Source organism: Anabas testudineus, chromosome 6 (assembly GCF_900324465.2).
Source record: "Anabas testudineus chromosome 6, fAnaTes1.2, whole genome shotgun sequence".
In the NCBI taxonomy this organism is placed as follows: Eukaryota; Metazoa; Chordata; class Actinopteri; order Anabantiformes; family Anabantidae; genus Anabas; species Anabas testudineus.
In genome coordinates this window covers 10,100,465-10,115,573 of record NC_046615.1, presented here as the reverse complement: position 1 = coordinate 10,115,573, position 15,109 = coordinate 10,100,465, and the positions used below count along the sequence as shown (strand labels likewise).

Here is a 15,109-nt window from a genome sequence, read left to right as displayed (position 1 = left end):
GGCAGAGAGGGGACTGAATAAGACGTAGAACATTTGTAAAGGGAGTCAGAGGCAACAACAACAACAATAGACTGAAAGAAAACAAGAGAAAACATCCAAGGCCGCGTTTTATCAAGTTCATTTTGTCTCCTGGCTCTTTGCCTGTCTCTAAAATGCACTATTACATCACACCGAGCATGGGAAACGTCTCCAAACGAAACACACAGGCCCAGAGTGTCTCGCTAATGTCTTCTCTTGCTGGCTGCAAGTATATTCATCATTAGTGGAGGGTCACCCCGATAAACACATCATGTGTTCATAGGCATATTGAGAATTATCAGGAAATGTAATTATAGTCCAGAAACTTGTTACAACAAGGCCAGTGTATTAATTACAGTCTCATTTGGAGAGATCGCCGACAACACACCACAGTAGCCTATATGTTTATTCATGTTGACACGATACACATTTTCTTCAAAAATACTAAATGGAATAGCTCAACATGAAACAAGACCTCAAAACCAAACTATTATTTCATGTTTCCTCAACTGTCTATTGTCTTTTGTCATATGTAGCAGATGAAAGCAAACCCATGCCTTGGAGAACTCTGAAGCCATTTTGATGACCATGGTTGATGAAAATAAGTGAAAATAGACAGGAAAAAAATAAAAACACACTTTTATGGCAACCACAAACATGTTTTATTGACATGAATTTATCTTTTGCAGACATAACTGGGGTAAATAAACAACTTCAAGGTTTCCTTGGTATTCTACAAGAAACGTGTACTGCCTACCATTGGCACCATCTCTTTTTTTTTTTTTAATTCATGGTGTTTCACCTCTGAAGCTAAAGTTCCCCCTTCAGCATGTTACAATTAGATAAATCAAACATACAAACAAAATTGCGTGGCTAAGCAATGTGAAAACAAGCTGAACAAACTAAAGGAAGACAGGCTCACAGCCTGGAGAGACAGGATGGACTGAATCATGGAAAATGTCAGGAAACCAAATTAATCACAACTGAGTGTAGCTGTCCTCAGCTAGATCAACCTTACACTGACGTCCACCATTGCAAGAAATGATCAGAAAAAGAAGCAGAGTGCTTGTTGTCTGAGGTGGCATTCAAAGGTTCGACAAACCCTCACAGGAGTTTGGGGTTAGCCAAGCAACTCTACTCCAAATAACTGAATTTCCCAAGCTGATGTAAACAGTTGTGTGCTGATGAAGTGGCAGATGCTGATGTCTGTCCTCCCTGGACAGACATCAATCCCACTGTGTATTATGTGGGAGGCTGCGTCCGCCTGGTGATGAAAACACCAGGAAGACCGCAGTTGATGGTGGAGTATCATGATCGTTTTAAGTCTTCTGTGAACATTTCCACACTGTGACATCTTGCTGGAGCAGTTAGCAGGAAAAACAAAATATAAAACAAAAAATGCCTCTTCCCTCCGTTTCACCGATGACCAACAGTATTTATTAAAAAGGTTCTCTGACTCGAGTGCTTGTCAGACTGTACTGTTTGTATTTGTTAACCTCCCATGTTCCACTGAGACTCATTAGGCCATGGTGTGGAGTTCTGGTGTGGGCCAGAGTTCTGGGTTGTTTCAAACTACACGTAGACTCTCAGGTGGCCACAGAGGTGACAATCTGGACCACCTCTCCGTTCTCTCCCTGGATGGCACCCTGAATGGCCTCTTTCACCTCCATATCCGCCTGCAGGGCCGGGGCCAGCTCAGCAGCCTGGGACACATGCAAGAGAGGACACAGAAGACACGCTAATCATGTAGCATCCTGCCTGAGCTCATCAGAGTAATTTAAAAAAACACATGCTGCAACACAGATGAAGTTTGTTTTCTGTAAAATAACAGATGGAGGCTGAGCCATACTCAGCCATACTCTAGGCCTATTCCCCTGTATCACTGTAGCAGACAACCGAGCATAAGAATGATGAGAGATTAGAGAAGATATATTTCAGAGAGAAGAAACAACAAGACAGTTGGTGAAAGGAAAGAGAGTGGCAGGTGGAGAGAGACTTGACAAAAGATGGGCTATTTGTATTTGACTGCTCTCTGACTTTTTCCATGGTCAGTGTCAGACAGAACGAGGTATTGTGTAAGTAAAAAGAAGTTCATGACTCTGTCCTGGATGATGACCATGAAGAGTGACTCATTCCTTCCTCAAACACACGCCAAAGATTCTTTCAAACACACCTGCAGCATTTAATCCTCCCTCCAGCCCAGCATGCTGTCACTAGACAACAGAGCTGACTGGAGCACAGCTGCACCACAGCAGTGTGCACTCGATGTAACGGCACATGAGGTTGACACACTGCAACCACTGGCGGTAGGGAGGCCAAGTAAAACTCATATTCAAGATTCAAAGAAAGCTCTTGTTCTCCCTTTTGGAGATAATGATGGATTAAGGATCTATTGCATTGAACTATAAGGATCAGAAACAGTGTTCTAATACCAAACTGCTTGATGTTCTGTCTGGGTATGCACACTATTCACAGATTATCACCGACTTGCTGAAATGTCACTTCGAATACCGAAATTTCGCTCTGTGTTTTGCCCCACTTCATTTAGCTTGTGCTATTGGAACTGTTATATAAAGAGAGAGGAAAAATGCAAAGCTAAATAAATAGAAAGCCTAAGTAATTTTTCAAGAACTTTTATAAATGTTTCCGTATGTCTGGAAACAGATGAGAGCAGTTCTCTCGATTCAACGCTTTTCAGAAAAAGGGAAAAAAGAACAGCACTAACCTTTCTCTGAACTTTTAACTGAAAGTTAATCAATCAAAATATAACTGGTACAATGGGATGCCCAGTGCCAGGCAGGCCTAAGTCACTGTCTATGGCCTATATTTGCCACTTAACTCAATAATCCCATGCTATGCGTCTTGGGAGGAGAGTTTCAGGTTTTATTTGTTGCTGTAAATAATAAATGTTGTTCTGTGTTTGTTTGCTTTCTTTTGTTGTTTATGTGTTGTCTTTACATATTACAAACTCTGTCCTGTGGTCAATTTTTGGTTCGATGGATCCACATAGACAGTTAATTCTTTTAAGACTGAAAGAAAAGCCTACTTAAATATACTCAATGTATCTTAGAAAAAATGTTTTCACATTAAAAAAGTCAGAGTGAAGTCCTATTGAAAGTTTCAGCATTATTTGATCAATATATATATATTGTTAACAAGTGGTTTCTTTCTGTTCTTCAGCTAGTTAATGTGTCCTTAGTGAACCCAAACCCCTTTGAACAGAAAGCTGATGACTGATCAGACCTCTGTCAACTTTGTTGATTTTTGTAAAGATCTGTGTACAATCAAACATCAGGAAAAATTGAGGTCATTTTAGAGCTAAAATTCAAATGAATCAGTTGAGTAAACAAACAGTTTGATTGCGTGCTGTACCAAGCAGCATGCAGCACAGATCTGGGAATACAGTACATGGGGTGGCAATCAATGTGTGTGCTCGGGAATACACAAACTGTTTTGCAGAGTCTAACAGTTTGGGTAGGATGTTTTAACTACCTCCATGCTCACGGGAGCAAGGAATCAATTACCTAGACAACTACAGACAACAAAAGGACAACAAGGTAACTGAGACAGCCTGTTGTTAAGAAGGGAATCCTAAAACCTGATACATGGCTGATCAGCACATTTGCTTTCTGCAGGCCTTGCAGGGATGTGATCAATCACACTACAAAGTCTGAAAGGAGATCCATATCAGGGCAAGACTGGTATTTTACATAGCCATAAATCATTTCAAGTTTTCTCTGGTTATGCTGTAACAACACAAGAAAGACTTGACTCACGTCAGGACTGGAGGGGACCCATTTTTGCATTTGAGACAAAAGAAAAAAAATTTAATATTCAACATATTTGAGGAAAAGAAAAGAAGAGAGAACAATGGAAACGTGCTGGTCTATTATATTCCTCTCAGACTTAAAGTGACCACTTCAAAGGCTACTGTGCAGCGTTCCTGTGCATCATCCTGATTCCACATGTGGCTGTTGCCCAACAAGTTCAATCATCAAGGGATTTTAGGCATATCTACTAAATACTACTCTTCTCCTTGTAGCACTCCATCCACTCTACTTTATTACGTTAAATTACTGTTTGTTCAAGCATCCACCATAATGACTGAGAGCTAAGTGCTTTTTATTTAGGTAAAATTATGACAACAGGGGAAAAGCAGCTCCATTGTACCTAAAAGCAGTTTAGCTAGATTGCTGAAATTACACTCATATTTCTATTTCAACATTATAGTAATTATGAAGGAAATATTACAGGATATATCCTGCATCATTACGAAGCTGTTCAAACCATTATAGTACAAAAGATGACAGGTGTCAGGCAGAACCTTTGGCTGCTAGTCAGTACCTAACTTTAGGAAAGAGGAAAAATAAATAGATAAAAATCTAAAACAAATGTATATTTGGATTGTTAAAAATTGGCAGAGTTTTGCTCTTTGGTATTTTCAGGTGGATGGAGTTGAATTATTCACAATAATTATTAACCATTTCTTTAAGATCATTGAAGTTTCAATTTCAGCCATAATTTTTGTTTGTTTTGTTTTGTTTTAAAAGTATTTTGTTGTCATGGAGCTCAATACAAATGTCTGAACATGTGCCAATACTGGCACAGAGGATCCTTAGTCTTTTAGGATAGTGCCAAGAAGTGATTTGCTGTGTTTGGAATGACAGAGTCTTGAGCTGAATAGGACTCTGACTGGAACCTTCACCAGTAACAGCTGATGAGTGTCTGAACTGTATTATGTACAAAACCTTTTAACTGGTGTGGTGTACCTGATTGGGATGTCCCAAATAAATGTTTTGGTCCTGATACAAGTCCTTTAATATTGGGTATCCATATTTAGTAAGTCTACTACTACTATCTACTCATTATCCTACTATTCATCTGTGCATACGTCATATTAAGCCTCTGCTTGATACAAATACTAATACCTTAGATTGTAGGTTTAGATTATTGATATAATATGAATTAAATAATAACTGGAAGAATGTGACTACAGAAATTGACGGATTTGTTAGCGTGAACATGGATCACTGTTGGATTTTCTACAACTACATAAACACTTTAGTTAACTTGTCAGAATATCGTCCCTCATAAACAACCTTTGGCTGTGTACAAACACCGACTACAGAGAACCCTTCAGCCAAAAAGTTACTCATAGAATTAATGTTCATTAGCGCCGGCTGAAATGCGGCCACCAGTGGCGTTTGTCACTTTAACACTGGCTAAAGGTGTGAAAGCATCCGGATGAATAAGATGATAAGTAGCATCACAGTTAATCCATACATTTTGTCAATCTCTGTGTCCAAACAGAGTCACTTGCCAATCTGTCCTAATTTGCACACATGTTCCTTCTCCTATGTAGCACATTGTTGCTCTCTGGAGCACAGCTGTGAATGAGAGCAGCTTTAGAGCACTTGCAGGCTGAGATGGACAAAACACATTAGACTACAGTACACTACAGTTTATCAAAATCATGTGAAGTGGGACCGATTTTGATTAGTACTGGGGTCAGTTTCACCTTGAACAGTCAACAGCTGCATACTTCAGCACTTGGAATGATATCGAGTTATAAACAATCTGTTTGAGCACATGTGTATGTCACCCTCAAAGTGTTTTTTGTACTGTATGAGTGTTGTTTTACCTGTACTGCAGCTGTGTGATCTGCAACGGGGGCAAGCTGGACATACTGCACTTGGATGTCAGGCGGGAGAGCGGAGCCCTCTACTGCTGTGGCCCCTCCGTCAGCTGATGCCACTGCTATCAGCTGTGCTCCACGCAACACCTAGGACAGAGAAGAACACGTTAACCAAATCACAGTCTCTGCACTCATTACCCACTACATGAGGGATGAAACCTCCATCATCAGCTTCATCCAGCTGAGTTGAAAAATCAACAATCTGTCTGGCTCTGAAATCTACAGCACAAACCACAAGAAACAAGAATGGAACAAAAACAAACAGCAGAAAGCTTCATTTATGTCCTATCTGAGATGTTTATATCCCTCTATTGATTACAGCCCACAATAGGTAGCCATCAGTGTGTACAACAGAGTCGCACAAATACAACAAGTAACAGTGCTGCAAGAAAAGAGTCATGCAGTGGTATCCGAGTGATGTAAATTTTATCAACATTTCATCCCAGCTGTTCTCACTCCTTCCCTCTGTTTAGATATTGAGTTGGAGGGGAACTTTATGGTCCTTTCAATTCAATTAGATTTTTACAAGTTTTGTTTTCCTGGGCTCCCTAACATGGTATTCTAGTCAGTTTTATTTGGTTTCATTTAAGTCATATTTAGACTAGAAATGAAAGGAATTGGCAGAGAATAATTAGTGAAACATCAGAGGGGGCTCCTAATCTCCCACAGCGTAGAAAGTCAGCCAGGCTACATTAGAGCTCTGAGGTTTCGACAGAATAATTACAGAGCACAGCAGCTGGAGTGTTATTGGGTATTCCTATAGTTTGTTGAGACTGTTTCTATAGATAGACTGTAACCACAAACACAAAGAATTGCATGTTTGTGTATGCACTCGCACGAGGTCACACATACACACTCACGCAGACACACACACAGCTGCACTGGGATTAGCAGAGCACTGCTGTTAATTTGGATAGCACAACTCCCATGTGACAACAGACATACAAATTAATGTACAATCATCCTGTCAACACAAACACAGAAAGACGGATGGAGGGAAACATTCACTCAACTTTCTGCTTGTGCATGTTCATTTTAATCAGACCGAGGTCCAAGAACCCTCCGGTGTGGCCTGGAGTTTTCAGAGGGGTGGGGGAAATTGCTGGTTTGAAATAAAAGGCATTCCTACATTAGCTGACAGCAGGATTTTATTTATGTTTTTCCCAGTTTCATGGCCTTGGACTGAACACAGGCCTCTTCAGTGTCTCCTGTCTGGCAGGTTTCATATGTATGTCGCCTTTGTGGACTTTCTCTCTGTGATGTTGTGTGAGGCCAAAGTCTCCAGCTCACTCTTCTTCCAGCTGTACATGGTGCTGGGCCTGGCTGAAACATGCTTAACAGACATGAAAAACTGAATGCAGAATATGCAAGTCTGCAGAAAAATCCCAAACCTCACAAACCTCAATTACAGATGCTTTGTTGCCCCCTAACCCCTTTCAATCAGAAAGTCACACAGTGTCTCCAAAAACACACACTGTCCAAACTTTTTTTTTGAAGTTCTGACTTAGTGACAACTTCAAATGTTTCATTACCCCCCTCCTCCACCCATCCCCAATCCCCGCCACTTTGCCTCATCACCTAGTACACTTTGCCAGTATCACCGCAAAATCTGCTGCTTCATCACCATAATGTGCCAGGCCCAGGCAGCCCGATGGAAGCGATTAGTGTAAGAAGTCTGCCTGACTCACGCAATGAGACAACCAGGACTTGAAGTACAGACATGGGCTGAGGCTGGATGAGTTAGACACTTAATGCAGAGAAAGTCAGAGCTGGGTCAAATGAATCACAGTGTTTGATGACCCATAAAAGATTCCTAATTGATTAGAGGATTAGCCTGGAGGGTGCAAACAGTCATCAGAATCTTGAAAAAAACAGTTACACATTTTGAGAAAGTGTTTAATCTTGCAGACTGGAAGATCAATACCATAAGATGTTCTGCGTGGCTGCTGAGTCAAGCATCTCCTGGCAGAAGCGAATGCTCATATTTCCCAAAAATGTCTAACTATCCTCTATACATACAGTAAATTGTTAAAAGAAGGTGTTATCTCAAAGAGACTAAAAACTCTTTATCGCCTGCCCTCAGTGAGTAAAGCCATAAAGATCAGTGAGAAACCAAGTACACAACAAGTGTCAGCATCCATATAGCTGCAACCTCATCTTCATATTTCACCATGTTGTTATTAGGAATCAAACATGGTTCCTGCCAAGTGCTTGTCCATCTGCTCTTGTATGCACAGTATGTGCGTGTAAAACACGAGCATGATGATTTGTCTATACAGTCTGCTTAGTGTATCGAAATGTACAATTACTGAAGGTTCAATGGATGCTATGGCTGACACTTGAAATTATGAACACTTGTCTCAGTCAACCTCCATTTGAGAGCAGTTTGCATTCTCAGCTGTGAGAAGCAGCACACAGAGGCTCACACAAGCATTTATAGAGTTGGAACAGTGTGTGAGATCTCTGCAGCGATTACACAGGAACTTCTCGGGTCCACATCCTGTCCCATGACTCACTTTGTCAGAACCATTCGTCTCCGCTACTTGAGTGAAATATTGTCACGCATTTCTTTAAAGTATGAGTCAGTCAAACACAATCAAAAACTAAGTATAAGCTTAAGAGATTTACATCTACTTCACAGAAGGTGCCCAGAAAGTGTACTTCGAGTGTACTCCCCATTAGCATAGTTTTTTTCCCCATGATTAAGGTTGGAAGGTCATTTAAAACACTATTAAGCGACTCTGTGAGTACTGATGATAATTACCTCTAATTCAGCAAATAGGATATAATCATCATTAAGCCTGTTGGCAATGATGCAAAAACAAAAATAACAATCAACAACAAATCTCAAAATTGTTAGCAGAAACTAGCATATGATATAAGCAGGTGAGACATATTTCAGGGGGCTGATATCGCCTGGATTGCCTAACTGCATCTGAATGCAACTAAGAGCTGCGGTGACTCATTTAAAACGTTGCCACATATATGTATATTAGATTTGACATAGTGAGATTAATTTGTCAGAGAAAAGAGCTATCAGCACATCTTAAGTGAATTAGTTACTGTTGACCTAAAGGTTTTAGGGATTGGGACCCTTAAATAATCAGAACTGGCTGGCTGGCCGGCCACCCCCATTCTGGAGGCCCAAGAAAGTACAGATAAGCAGACAAATAGAGTATTGTACTGAAGCACAGTACTGGAGAGATGAGCACTAAACAATCATCTTAAATTCTCTACAGGCTTTGCTAGCTGCCATGGCCTTAAGAAAAAAGGGAACGAAAAAAAATAAATCTTTTGCTGATGTTGTAATGCTTTCAGTAATGGATCCAGAACACTAAAGAAATACTGCAATGGGAAAGGAAAGACACAAAAATGAACAACAACAGCAGCTTAATGCAAAAAACATTCACGATTTCAAGAGTGAAAGACAGTAACTAACTGGATAAACAAGGCTTTTTGACCTAGCCCTCATCTCTACTTGTCTGAAGAGTTCAGAACGTACAATTCTCCTTTTACTTCATTTGTTTCAAGTTAAACTAGCAGAAATGAGCAAATCATAAATAATAAAGACTTTCAGAAAACATGGGTTGTTCAGAAATCCTACACTGCTTCTGAATGTTCATCTCCATCCTTCTTAATAGTCTCAGAGTAATGCATCACTTAAAAAAAACTTCCACAGTGAACATGCTTCTTGATGCTGGCATCAATTCCCAGGCTCACAGGAGGTCTCAGCTGAACTCAGCTGTGAATCAGATGATGTGATGAGTCACCCACTTAGTGTACATGTGTGTGTGTTTGTCTGAGTATGTTTTTTAAGAAGCTTTTTGCTTAACCCCTGCTGTAATCAAAGTATGTTGGAATCCCCCACCAACACCCTCCATTAAGAAGAAACAAAAATCCATACACATAAGACACAAACGTTTTTTTTTTCTGAGCTCTAAGAAAAGACAGTCGCACAAATCTGGTTCCTATTAGTCCCAGAGGAGCTGACAAAAAAAAAAACAAAAAAAAAAAACGAAACAAAACAAAACAAAACAGGGAAATGAAAAAAGAAACATTTGGACTTCAGAGTGCCTGGAACTTCCTCTCAGCTTCACAGCCGTCAACAACATCTGCAACTGCCAACACTGGACAGATGTCCAGGCAGAAACGCTTGCTCTGGGTGGAAAGATGGAGTGTGAAGAGAGTGGAGGAGTGGGGACTGAGGCCTGGCTGCAACTTGGCTGTAAAGATGCCCGTAGACACAGCAGTGCTCTAAGTGCTTGTTTGGTGTCGAATGGGAACACGAACACACTGGCCTAAATACGTCTCACTGCAATCATTAGCTCTCTTAGTCACATATGCCTTTTATTTTACCTCTGAGCCTGAGGACTATTCTCACTTCATCTGGACCTCAGCTCATAATGTGACTGAACAGACAACAGAGGAGTCGTGATTCAAATCAAAGAATGTCAGCTGAAACAGAAGCCTAAGGGTATCATGCTTCTCACTTCTCAATTTTCTCACTTATTTAGTTATTGTTAGTATATGTTCACACTTATGACAAGTGATGTTATATATCCATAGATAATAGTAATATCACTTATATCCACCCCCCGTCCGTGTATTATCCTTTAAAATGCTTGTTATAAATTCTAGGTCTTGTGAGGCCCTTGGCTTTGCAACCTGGCCCATTGCTTCCCATCTCCACCCACACCCTGACACTGTTTGTACACCAGAGCTCAACACCTGCATCCAATCAAAACCTCCCTTGCATCCTTTCTTCCGCAACTCCCACCAGCAGACTGGGAGTCAGATTCACACAGGACTCTGAGAGGTTTTATGACAAAACCAGCTTGGCTTGAATTCTGATCCAGAACCAGCAAATCAAAAGGGGGCTGATGACAAAAATAACAGCCCTAATTACGAGTCAGGCCTCTTAAAAATGAGAAGGAAGAGAATTCCACTGAAGGTTTTCTCTGTTCTCTCGCACAAATCCAAACTTGGACTGCCTAACTGACAAAGGCTTTTTTACAATGTTGGTAAATTTCATGATTTAAGATAACGACTTTATCGTGTTTCCAATTATCCTGTGTAATTGACGGAGCCAAAAGATGATAAGATACGATACTCTTACTATCAAAAACAAATGCATTGGACTAAAAGTGTCCAAGTGACCTGGGAATGAACTTTTAAGCAGTACACATGTACTCCCAGACAACCCCTCTTCAATAGGGCTCACTGGGTCCTGCAGCTTTGTCGCACAGCAGTCAAAGATTCATCTGTCATCTTACATCAGTATGTAGCATCCTGGAGTATTTAACTCAATGTGGCATAATTTCTTTTAGATTGAATCACTTTTATTACTGCTTGTGCATTTGCCAGTAGAACAAGAAACACAACCAAACACTCCATCATGCAGTGTAAATCTCTATCTTCCGTGTTGTCTGTTCTCTGGCAAATTACATGTTACAGTGCAGAAAAATGAGTTGTCTGAAAAGATATATTGTATTTTGCATTTTTGTCATGCTGCTGTTGTCAACACCACTACTGCATCCAAGTTCACTTGATGTTTGTGTGTGCAGATAAAAAATATAAGATTATGCTCTGCACAGAGTAATTTCAAAGACTGGTGCTAAGTGATGAAATTGCATTTTCTCCTTATTATGACTCTAATGTGTTTTTAAATATCATAATGGAGATGTTCACATGACAAAAGTGCTACCTTAACCTGCTTAAAATCAACCTTTGACCAGTGACTATTGCTGTATTGTCCCTGTCCTGCTGGAGTTGAAACTGATGAATGATGGAACACTGCAGGCCAGGGACTGCTGCACCAGGCTTGTACTGATGGTGAGTCATACTGAAATGCATGTAAAACATCTGGTCCCTCTTACTCACACAGCTAGCAACCCTGGGCTGTACCCGCAAAAGACAAAAGAAAACACCACTGGTAGTACCCTCCTCTGCACTGCCTTAAAATATGAGTTCCAACACACACACGCACACCCCCCACACAAACATTTACAGCTAAGGATTTCCCGATCTGTGGCCCTTTATCTCCAGGCCACGATGCCACAAGGACACAAAGCAGACCAATACTCCTTTGAAATGGGATCCACCACTAGAGCTCTAAATCCTTGACTGCTTACGTACATCCCACTTACACTAAACATCGGTCATAAAACATCTTGTTTGTGTCTTTTCATCTCATTTTTTTTGCCCTCCCCTCACACTGTGAATCAGAGGAATCTTGACAACCCCTTACACACTAGAAACAACATTCTTGGACTGAGAGATAGAGGACAACTGAGGAACTCAGGCCCTGAGCCAATAGCTTAATTCCAGCAGATATCACACCCTGGTTGTATGAGGTTAAAATCCACAGATTGTTCAAACATCTAAAAGTGGGTCTAAGCAGAAGTAGAACTCTTTCCATGACTGCCAGACTTTTACAGAACTTAACTGGCAACAGACGTTGAAAAAGGCTGATGTCTCTGGCACAAACACACAAATGTAAGAACTTCAGCACTTTAAGTTCAACATGAGTTCAAAGGTCAAAATACATTAATTCATCTGTTCCTCTTCATCTATTCATCGTTACCTTATTTCATTTTATCACTTTTCCGTGTTTGTCCCCATCACCTCATCTACATTTCCTTTTCTCTCTCTCTTTCTTTTTCTCTGTAGCATTACTCTGACTACAAAATGTCCTGCTTGTACTTTTCCTGGTGCTGGACAGGTTCTGTGTTTACTGGACGGCCTGAAGGGACCAGTGCTGAGCTGGACTCAGCACTCCGTGACCCAGTTCCCACATTGACCATGAACAATGCCGCTAGGGAGGATCCAACAGATGCAGTGTAACATGTGCTGACAGGAAGAGATGGCAGAAGTTCAACAGGGGGGCGAGTGAGGTGATGCTGAACGGGTTGAGACTCTTGACAATCACGTCTAAAGCCCCCAATGGGCGGTATTCAGATCTAACATCAGTAAATAATGCAGTAAGATGACGGAATCAGTAAATTTGGTAAAGCTTTATAGCTGTCTCTTGAGATGGACTAGATTTTTCAGACTGACACGGCATGGGTTCTTATTGGGAGAGTCTTCTAAAAACTGTGAGCTCACTCTGCAGTAGTTTTTCTGCACTCTCAATTTCACTAAGGAGAAGGGACAGCAGTGATGGGTGAGTAAAAAAGGAGGACATCCAGGCAGGTACATTGTATTTTTTCTGTGTTTTTTCATGGCACCAGGTATCATGCGTTTGATTAACAACTCGTTTTTGTCAATTCACAGCTCAACTGGTGTCATTTCCAATCATTAATGGGACAAAACATTTCTTCCAGACAGTCTCTTCTGCTTTCTTCTCGTCCTTATTAGTCACTACTTTCATCTTTTAATGCTCCATTTGGTCTTTACAGCACACAGAGAAGGATGCTAGATATAAGGCTATGACAGACAGGCGGTGCAGTAAAAGACTTTATAGTTTCATGGGTCGGCCTTCTCTCCCGTCTGCATGAGAGGACTTTTTATAGGCCGCAAGAGAACTTTGGATTCAGTTTTTCTCAGACTTTCAGATGACAATGTTGTAGTGCAGTGAAATTCAGGGCTCAGCTGGCATGGACTGACATGAAAGTGGATACACAAATACCTACAACCAAACAACACTGATCTGATGTGTACATGGGCAGTTAGACAAATACACAAAGTGAACCGTGAGATTTGTGCAGCTCACCGCATGCTGTAAATCACCAGTGATAATACAAGAAGGCAGACAGAAAGGTCAGTCTACAGACCTCTCTAAACTCTCTCTAAACACAGGCTCATCTCAGCTGCAATGACACAAAAAAGTTTGACCCCTTATCATCCAACACAGCCCCAAATCCCTGCTTTATCTTAATGAGTGAAAAAATTACCAATGATTGCATAATGTATTCATTTTCTGATCGAATGATCCCAAAGGAAAACAGAATCCCAGAATAACAGAAACAGAAAAAGTACATCACAAAGGCAGTATGAAGTTGGACTGTGCATAACATTGTGCACCACAAATAGAAATCTATTAAACACAAACCATAACTAACACGACTAGCTAGGTGTACCATTCTTTTTCCCGTTATATAAAGTTATTGTTGAGGAAAACCAGCATCCACATTTCTGCTTTTATTGCAGATTGTAAAATGACAATTTGGAGGGGTGAACTCATAATATGTGTTATTTATTAAAAATACTAACAAACAAAAAGATTGATTTGGCCTGCACACAAGTAATTAAACGATCCATTACCCACACAATCCCCAGTGTAGTGAGAATTATTAAACTGCTTCCAGAATGAAGGCCAGAATTATACTCATCTTCTCAGTGCAACTTGAGTCACATATATCAATTCGAAATCTGTGTCAGGTAAACAAATGTTGCTTCATGTGGCCAGACACAATGAACATGACAGATCTGCACATAATGGGATTTGAAAAATGCGAGCCAGGCCACCTCAGCATGTGGATTTTGATGGCTCTCAATGGGGAAATGACTGCTGATACAGACAGCAAACAAGGCAAATATGGACAATGATTAAGAGAACTACAGTGTGCAAAAACATCTGTGTGACACTATTAAAAACGTACCACCACAGCTCTTTAGATTTGACCTGAGAGTGTAAACATCTGACAATTAATGTGACCTAGAGTGATTGGATGCAGCAGGTGGCCTTTATAAGGCAGGTGTAACTGCGACTACAAAGCACAGGGAAGATGAGAGGGGAAAACCGCACGTGAGAAATGAAGAGAAATGATGAGCAGATCTTGTGAGATGAATTGCATAGGCTAGGTTACACTAACATAGCCTCAGCATGATTCTGCCAGATTACAAAAACACTGACATCATACGTAGCCCATTTGATGTAGGCCTCTCTGTAAACACACGCGAGACATTTAAGAAAGTGCACATCAGAATTAGGTCTGATCTGAATTGTCTTGGCCTTAAGGTCTTAATAAATTCTGATCCAAGATACACCACACCAATCATGATAACAGAATATGTTATTCACTTCCAACCATATCTGGTCAAAGACATTTACCTCCTTGACTAAGTGACTAAGTGAAATGTCATACTGGCTTGTTTGTCATACTTGGAGACCTTCTATATACTTTATATAATATAGAAACTCTAAAATGTTGATTTGAAAGGGACCCTAACATACTCCCACCCGAGGCTCAATGAGAACATAACAACAAGTAAGTGCCACTGTAACGTATCACCACATGTGTGTGAAAAGTTTGACCTGCAACTGAGGTTTAAAAAATAATTTAGAGTGTGTTTGTTTTGGCACTGCATTCATATCATTTCACAGACCCCATCAAAGAATGAGCTAAAAGAAAAGAAAAATAAAAGAGCTTTTTATTGGAATAGGCTCCCAGACAC

General features: G+C 40.5%; 1 protein-coding gene across 1 annotated transcript in view; it reads right to left on the bottom strand.

Moving 5' to 3' along the window:
- Window positions 1–662: 662 nt before the first annotated feature.
- banp (BTG3 associated nuclear protein) overlaps window positions 663–15,109 on the bottom strand; it is a 29,236-nt gene continuing 14,789 nt past the window's right edge. Inside the window, exons 12-13 of the mRNA XM_026365550.1 lie at window positions 5,660–5,800; window positions 663–1,721 (exon numbers count right to left, since the gene is read on the bottom strand). Of these exons, the coding sequence (XP_026221335.1) occupies window positions 1,605–1,721; window positions 5,660–5,800 (258 nt within the window). The 3' untranslated portion in view covers window positions 663–1,604. The remainder of the gene's footprint in view (window positions 1,722–5,659; window positions 5,801–15,109) is intronic.